We start from the raw sequence: 8,538 nt of genomic DNA, 5'->3' as shown, positions 1-8,538 counted from the left end.
AGAGAGAGAGAGAGAGAGAAACAACTCACTGCCATCGAATCTTCTTGTATCCATTTTCCTACTGGATTCACATCCAGGAGTGCACCTGGAATCCTTCCTTCCTCCTCCAATATCCCTTAAATGCAGAACCAGGTCCTGGAGACTAAACGCCCCACACTCCTCTGAGCCGGTCTCCTGCTCACCCTTGCCTCTTCCCCAGCCCACCTACCCCTGGGGCTCTCCCACCCCTCGCTCAGGGGTCTCCTCCCCGTGACGCCCACCGCAGCTGGCCTCGCCCCCTCCAGCCTTCGTCCACCTGGACGCCATTCACTTGTGGGCAACACGGCCTAACTCGGTCTCCCATGCCCTCCAGCAACCGTCGCCGTCAGGAGGGACTGCACCAGCTCAGACTTCCTCACGCCGAACGAACCCCGTCGCGCCAGCCAAAGCCAGGGCGCGTTCTCCAAATTCCCCAGTTCACTAGCAGGGCCACACCTCGGAGCCCTTGCTCCTGCAGGACCCCCTCGTAGAACGCCCCCTCCACTCCGTCGGCTCTGCCAACTCGGGTTTAACTCTCAGGAACCCACCTCAGCCACGCCCTCTAGTCAAAAGTCCGCGTGCCGGATGGTTGGCCCGCCTCAGGGCCCCAGAGGTGTGGGACTGCGGACGCTCGACCACCCCTGCGACCCCACACGGGAGTGCGCTTCGGGCAGGCGCAGTCGAACCAACCCTTAGCTTCGGACGCCCAAAGTAGAGATGTCTCGCTCCGCCGGGACCGCTCCTACCCCGGAAGAGGCACGCTCTTTCCCAGCGGGAGAGCGGGAAACCGGTCCTACCTGAGGGAGTGGGCGCTCTAGCATGAAGGGAACAGGGAGCCTCGTGGCTTCTGAGGAGAGGTCGAGCCCCCGCGGGTTAACGGCTCGAGAGACGCACACCCTGGCTCGGCGGACGGAAGAGCAGCGAAGGATTGTGCCTTCCTTGTGCCTTCAGCTTGTGAAAAAAAGGTCATTTCCCAGCGGCCCTCTTAGCGCAGCCGGCAGTGCGTCAGTCTCATAATCTGAAGGTCCTGAGTTCGAGCCTCAGAGAGGGCAAGCTGTTTTGCTGTATTATAATTTAATGAATATTAGAAACCTTCAGCGGAGGTTCCCAGGAGTGCCACGGGGCCGACAAGTAGAGGAACATTTGCCTTCACAGATCAAATGTTCGCTCATACTCGCCCGGCGAAGCCCCCCTAGCGGCGGCGACAGCTGAGGGAGCCCCGGATCCCCGTGGCCTGGAACAGGTGACTTTCTTTATGAACCCTGTTCAAAACGCCCCATCCCTGGTACTGAGACAGGTGATCACGCTGCAGCGATGACAGTGTTGTTACCTGGAACCCAGCTGTCTACAAACAGCAAACCCAGTTTTTCAGTAAGCTGTCATCAGAGCACTGCGTCAGTAAATGCTTACATCCCACTTAGAAACGGTCCCACCTCACTCATGACAAGAGACATCAAGTTATAGCCCCAGGGAATGACCATTGCCCTTTCCCTGAGGAATGAAAACCCACGATGAGAATACACACTGGCTTGGCACGGCCGGGAATAGAATTGCTAGGTCACAGGGTGTCCACATCTGCAGTTCCCGTTTCTCCACATCCCTGAAGGCTACTTGGAATTATCAGACTTTTTTATTTTTTAGATCTCATTGGCTTCAGTTTCCTAGACTACTCATGAGGTTAAGTATATTTTCACCTGTTTAGTGGCCATTTGAGTTTGCCTTCTCACCCAATTCACCCTAATATAAGCAAAAAGGGAATTTTTTGAAGGGAAAACAGAGCTTTGAGGCTAAAGGCTAAGTCTAAAGAGCCAGACTTAGAAACTCAGGAAGCAGTGCAGCTGGTAAGCCAAAAACCAAGCCCAGCTGAGTCGATTTGACTCATAGTGACCCCTCCTTGGGTTTCAGAGGCATTATCTCTACAGAAGTAGATTGCCCAGTCTTCCCTCTGAGGAGTGCCTGGTGGTTCAAACCACCTTCTAGTTAGCAGTAAATGACTTAGGCACTGTGCCACCAGAGCTCCCACTTCTATTGCAGACAGACATAAATTGGAATCAATGACTGCTTATCCTCACTTACAGACCATGTGAAGGTAAAGAAGGATAATGGCAAAAAGTTCATTTTAGATCACGTCTTTCCAATACCTAGACCAAGTACAATAGATCTGCTGTGGCCTCTACCCTCTAAACTATTGTCAACCCATACCCACTGTTGTTGAGTCATCGCAACTCATAGATGATAGTTACTGACGTTATTTAGAGGCACAAGTGGCTGTAGTAGGGTTAGCAGACTACAGCCAGTAGGTCAAATCTGGCCCACTGCCTGTTCCATAAAGTTTTATTTGAACACAGCCACACTCATTTGGTTATGTATTGTGCATACTGCTTTCATGCCACAGCATTAGGGTTGAATAGTTGCAAAAGAGACCACATGACAAAACCTAAAATATTTACTACCTGGTCCTTTAAGAAAAAGTTTGTCTTTCCTGCGCTATAGTACAACAACAAAAACCCACTGCCACCTAGTGGATTCCAACTCATAGTAATCCCCATTGGTTTTTCAAGGCTATAAATCTTTATGGAAGTAGATTGCCTCATCTTCCTCCCACAGAGCAGCTGCTGCTGGGTTCGACCCACTGACCTTCTGGTTAGTAGCTAAATGTCTTCCCTGCTACACCACCAGAGCTGCTTATAGTAACAAATAGGCCTAAAATTTATAACAGCTCAAAATAGGTTATTTCTCTCTCATGTTATAGCAAATTGGGACTTCTGAAGAGTTAGATAAAGCAAGTTACTGTGAAATAGGGAGCCCTTTTATCAGCAAAGTTAAGCACATGTCTTAGTTGTCTAGTGCTGCCATGTTAAAAAAAAAAAAAAAAAAAGACCCACATGTAGGCAGCTTTAAAGAACAAGAATTTTCTCACAGTTCTGGAGGCTAAACGTCCAAATCAGGGTCTCTCTCTAGTTTCTAGTGTGCACCAGTGATTCTTGGCATTTCTTTGCTTGTGAACAGGGGCCTCACAGTCTCTTTCCCATGTGTGTGTGTGTGTGTGTGTGTGTGTGTGTGTGTCTTTTGCTTGCCATCTCAAGAGTCCAGCCAACTGGGATCTGGGGCTATAAGTGCTGAATGCCTGGCCTTGTGCATCCTCCTTCCAGTACCTGAAACAATCTTCATAGAGAAGGTCCTGCAAAACCATAGGTCAAGCCATCTATTGTGGTCACAAAAGAGCCCCCTGGTGAGGGAAAGAAAAAACAGAGAGCCAGAGACTAGGCTTGTGTTCTAATCCACTAGTTACTTTTATAATTCAGAAGTGATTAGGGTTACAATCCACCCTACTCGGCCATGACTTCATTGATACAACACAAGAAAAAAACTATTTTCCAAACAGGATCACATCTGCTGGTCCAGGGACCAGGACTTCAGTACATTTTGGAGGGAACACAATTCAATCCATGACAGTACTCAGTGGAGACAGATGCTATCCTCAAGATATTGTTAGACTAGCTCATGGGAGTTTTAACCTATCAAGAGTCAAGCTTTGTTGGTCAACTCCCTGACACAATCTGAAAGTGTCTATATGTATATACGTTTTTTCTTTCTTGAACTTTGAGATTCTAAGAATTCCCTGACACCCCACCCCCCAAAAAATGTTATTTTAGACTGTATGATCTAAAATTCCCTCCCCAGTCTGGAATTTGCTAAACGGGAGCATAAGCAATCCATCACAATGAGGTGGTTATTTGAAATAACTGGCCACATATTCCAGCCATTTTGGTTTGCTTTGCTATTTTATTAATTACAAAGGCTAGATCTCACAATGTTCCCAGCCCAACACCAGAAATCAGTGGCAGAAAAATAAAGGGAAAGGCTGCAAACCACATTCTAAAAACGTGGAGATGGGCAGAAGAGGAGGGGAGTGGTGAAGTTGCCCAACACCTGGAGGTCATCTTCTTGGGCCTTCTTGGGCCTCTACTATCAGGCCTATGTCATGAAACCTTCAATACAAAAGGTGGTAAACAGTGGCATTGTCCTTGGAGCCCATGATCAGATACTGGTTATCAGAGGACATATCACAACATATTATTTCTGAAGATTCCTCTACCTAGGGAGAAAGAGGGAACCAAAGAATGATGCCATCATGCAGGGGAAACCAAGCCAGAGATGAAGCTTTCATTTAGGGGTATTTCAGATGCTGAGCATAAACCTAAGGCATGGTCTGGAACCAGAGATGTCATCTCAGATCTTAGCCTGGGGCTCAAGGTGGAGCCATAAATTCATAGACCTTAAATCCTCACTCCTCCCAATCCATAATATGGGCTTATTTGCCATCTCACAGGTATCCAGCTAACTGGGATCTGGGGCTAAAATGCTGAATTCCTGGCCTTGTGTGTTCTCCTTCCAGTACCTGAAACAACCTTCGCAGAGAAGGTACTGCAAAACCGTAGATCGACTTGTCCATTGTGGTCACAAAATAGCTCCCTGGTGAGGGAAAGAAGAAATGTAGAGCCGGAGGCTAGGCTTGTGTTCTAGTCTAACTCTGTCCCTAACTGGACTGGGGAAAGGGCAAGGCTTTCTCTATCTCAGTTTCCCCATTTACAAAAATCAGAGAAATAAACCCACCCATTCCCTTATCTGCCACCACCTCTCCAGCCACCCATACATACCCAGGACCATGGTGAATATCACTGAGCAAAAGGACAATGAGGTGGAGCCTTGTAACTCTCATATCTGCCTGAATCTTTAGATCATCATTCTGTGTAGGAAAGGAAGCCAGGCCAGGAGAGGGAGAAACTCCAATGAGGGAGGAAGAGATTATTAATGTAAAGGCAAGAGCCTTTGGCTCTGCTCTCAAAGTGGGTTTAAGTGGCCATCTGGGTCTCCATTTGGCCAGTGGTAGGGCTGAAGAGGGAAGAATTAGAGTCTGAAGTAAGGCTGAGCCCAGACTCTGCAAAGCGTTCAAACCAGGTTACCTGTGTCACCTGGCTTCCTACTCCAAGAGCTCTGGTGGTACAGTGGTTAAGGCATTCAGCTGCTAACCAAGAGATAGGCTGTTTGAACCTACCAGCCATTCTGCAGGAGAAAGAGGAAGCAGTCTGCTTCCTTAAAGAAAAGCCATGGAAATTGTATGGGGCAGTTCTGGTCTATCCTTTAGGGTTGCTATGAATCAGAATCAACTAGATAGAAGTGCGTTTGGTTTGATTTTTGGCTTCCCACTTACCACAGGAGGCAAACTTGAGGTTGTAGTGGTAGCTATCTCTTACACGTATATTCATCTTAAATTTCTCTTCCCGATGAGTATGTAGGATTACTACATCACTAGTTCTCAAACCCATTAACACCCATTCCTCACTGGGGTTATGGGCAATGCCGAGGATCTGGAAGAAGGTGTGGAGTCAGCACTCAAAGTTGCAATGTCATCATCCATGCCCACCTAGTCAAACTCGGCCCCACTCCAGCTTTCATCTACAGTTCTACAGGGGTAATGGCAACCAGCCAAGTACCTTATGTTGTAAATCATATTTCTTCAGTTTCTGGTAGGTCCTCAGATCCCAGGAATACAGGTTGGTGTCTTTACTTCCTCCTGTCCAGAACTTATTGTTTGCAATGTCAACATACCTGGACCCATTTACAGGGACTTTGTGCTTCCTGGCAAGAAAACAACTCAGAAGTTGGTTCTGGGTCTGAGTCCTGAAGTTTTAGGACAAGGAGCCCCCAGGAATACCTCAGGTATATTTTCTAGACTGACTTACCTATCCCTAGGTGCACAGAGAGGAAAGCAAGGTCCAGGTAGGAGCATGTGCTTTCCTAAAGCCTCACCATCAAGCCTTCCTCCCCCTATTGCATCCAAGGGGCTAGGGGAGAGGTCATACCTGATCAGGATTTGGTTCTGCAAATCCCAGATCTCAACAAATCCTTTGAAAGAAGCCAAGCAGATCTGAGCATCAGAGGAGATCGCTAGGGAAAAGCACCTGGAACCTGTAGAGGCCAGTTGTGCCCTGATGCGGGGGGTAGGTACCAGATCCCAAAGAGTCAGCGTTTGAAACAGCCCTCCTGTGATCAGGCTCTGCTCATCAGGAAGCAGCTTGCAGGTGAGAACACAGTTCTGATTGTCCTGTAGGTATGATTCATACTCTTAGATCACCTCCTTGAAACGCTGGCTCTGCATCTTATGACCGAGGGCCTGTCTAGGACTCCCCAAAAGTACCCCTTACCTCAAAGTTCAGCTGATCCAGAGGTGCCTTGTTCCAATTACGCAGGGCAGTCTCATCCCACACCCTGATGTAGCTGGTGCCACACGTGTACACATGCTGAGTAGAGCGGCTGATGGCAACAGCACAGACTTTCCTTCCGTGGCAGAGTCTGCCAACCTTCCAGGACCCATGTGGCGCCTTCTTCCTGATCACTGTTTCTTCTGGAATAGGGGGCTGGCAATGAAAGAGGCATGCCCTGGCCTTCCATCATCCAGGGATAGCCTGCCCCTGTCCCCTGACCGAATTCCTGTTCATCCAACAGATCCTCTTTGACCCCAAGGCAGCACTGCCATGCCCTTGTCTGGGCTCCCCAGACCTTTGAACATCCTTCTGCTCTAGGCTAGGTTGTGGTCAGTTTCTCTCTCTGATAAGCAGGGCCATACTTTGAGACAATTCTGAGTGCCAGCAATCAGAGCAGAGACTGGCTGAAATACCCATAGGACAGAGAGTGTAACACTGTGAGCGGAAGGCCCTACATATTTGGAGGATGGTGGGAGAATGGAGGATGATGGGAGAAAGGAGGCAGCTGGGTTCAAAAGCAGCAGGAGCCCCAGGGCCATACCACCTATGGAAGAAAGCATGGGAATAGGGCTCTTATGCATTGAATTGTGTCCCACCAAAAAATATGTGTTGGAATTCTATCCCCTATACCTGTGGATGTAATTCTTTTTTGGGAATAGGGCTTTCTCTGTTTTATTAACGAGGACATATTGGTGTAGGGTGTGTCCTAACCCTAATCAGTTGAGTTATATTGAGCAACATAGAGACAAGCACACACAAACCAAGGGGTGGGGGGTGGGGGATAGATGCCCCATTAAGATCACCAAGGAACCCTGGGACTCCAAGAAGCTGACCTGGGCAAGGAAGGACCTCCCTCTCTAGCCACTCTGAATTTAGACTTTAGCCTCCTGAACTGTGAGAAAACACATTTCTGTTTTTAAAGCCACCTTACTGTGGTATTTGTTAAGCAGCACTAGGAAACTAAGAAAGGGACACAATCCATGCCCTTGCCTTCTTTTAGTGGCTTGTTACTTGAGGGTAGGAGGGAAAGAGAGGATCCTGAGCTTAAAAAAGTAAATAAAAAAGACACTCACAAGTGCTCTGAGGGGTGACTGGTCTTCACTGGAAGGGGACAAAGAGTCGAGCCAACCTGCAGGGGAGTATTAACATTGACCTGTTCACAAAGAGACAGGACAGAGAAGGTATCTGGCAATAACAGAGTCATGCGATTCAGGGAGGAGGCTAGTCTGCTGACGCCAGTCACCCATTCCTAGTCCCCCCCTGCAGCCCTGCCTTGTGCTGCCACCCCCTCTCAAGGGGCAGGTGATGAAGCTACCTGCATTCATCACGGATTCTGGAAGGAAGCTGTGAGAAACAGACAAGAGACAGGAATGAGAGTGTTAAATGGGTGGCTTTGTGCTGGAATCCACTCTTCCCCAGGGCAATTCACGCTCCCCACCCACCCTTGCTCAAGAGAGACCTACCTTGGGCCGGACTCTGTTGCTTCTCCTGGTTGTACAGCAGAGAGGCCTGTGGCCTGGTGCTTATCTCTCTCTAGGGTCTGGACAGCGCATTGCTGCTGGGCCACAAAGCCCATCTCCTCGTGAACTAGGCCATGCTGCGTTGAGGGGCCTGGAGGCTGCTGGTACATACCAGGTAGACTTTCCAGTTGGTACTGTAGTAGCTGCTCGTACTGGGGCGAAATGCCAGTGCTTTCAAGAACATCCCTCCTCTCTAGGTCACCATAACCCTAGAGTGCATTGAATGAGGCCTCTTCCTTCTCTCCACTCATGTTCTTAGATCAACAAAGTGCCTGAGTTGTAGGGCTTGAGAAATGGGGCTATCAAACATATCCTGGAGTCCCAATGCATCTGGGTCCCCTGTAATAGAAAAGAGAACAGATTCAGATATATGTGTGTATTGTATTTAGGTTGTATTTAGAAGGGTCAGAGCATGTCTTCTTTGGTGGGAAGATTCAAAAGGTTTGTTGCCAAATAATTTTTTTTATACTAAAATGTTATGGGTGAAAATTTCACACAGACATTTTGAGATATTAGTACCAGGTGTTATGTTTTTCCTTTTAGACAAATTGAGTGCATTTTAGGCCATATAAAATCAAGTCACCCTTTAATCTAGCTGTATATATTTTAAGTGAGAGGTTATCCCCAAAGTAAATAAAACATGTTGTTGTTGTTGTTATGTGCCGTCGAGTCAGACCTGACTCATAGCGACCCCTCCTTGGGTTTCCGAGGCAGTATCACTACGGAAGTAG

General features: G+C 48.1%; 1 protein-coding gene and 1 non-coding gene across 2 annotated transcripts; one reads left to right on the top strand and one right to left on the bottom strand.

Moving 5' to 3' along the window:
- The first annotated feature begins 997 nt into the window (after positions 1–997).
- Positions 998–1,070, top strand: TRNAM-CAU. Its single transcript has one exon. It is a non-coding gene; the product is annotated as a tRNA-Met (tRNA).
- Positions 1,071–4,012: 2,942 nt separating this feature from the next.
- On the bottom strand, positions 4,013–8,058 carry TLE7 (TLE family member 7). The gene is given in 9 exon segments (XM_042780886.1): positions 4,013–4,117; positions 4,421–4,494; positions 5,234–5,390; positions 5,517–5,661; positions 5,886–6,127; positions 6,228–6,440; positions 6,743–6,831; positions 7,603–7,631; positions 7,751–8,058. Coding segments are annotated over 9 exon segments (1,362 nt in total).
- Between the last annotated feature and the right edge of the window lie 480 nt (positions 8,059–8,538).

The sequence above is a fragment of the Orycteropus afer genome, unplaced genomic scaffold, assembly GCF_000298275.1.
Source record: "Orycteropus afer afer isolate SDZICR_OR568_19922 unplaced genomic scaffold, OryAfe1.0 scaffold00067, whole genome shotgun sequence".
Taxonomy (NCBI): Eukaryota; Metazoa; Chordata; class Mammalia; order Tubulidentata; family Orycteropodidae; genus Orycteropus; species Orycteropus afer.
This window is presented reverse-complemented; position numbering and strand designations above follow the sequence as displayed.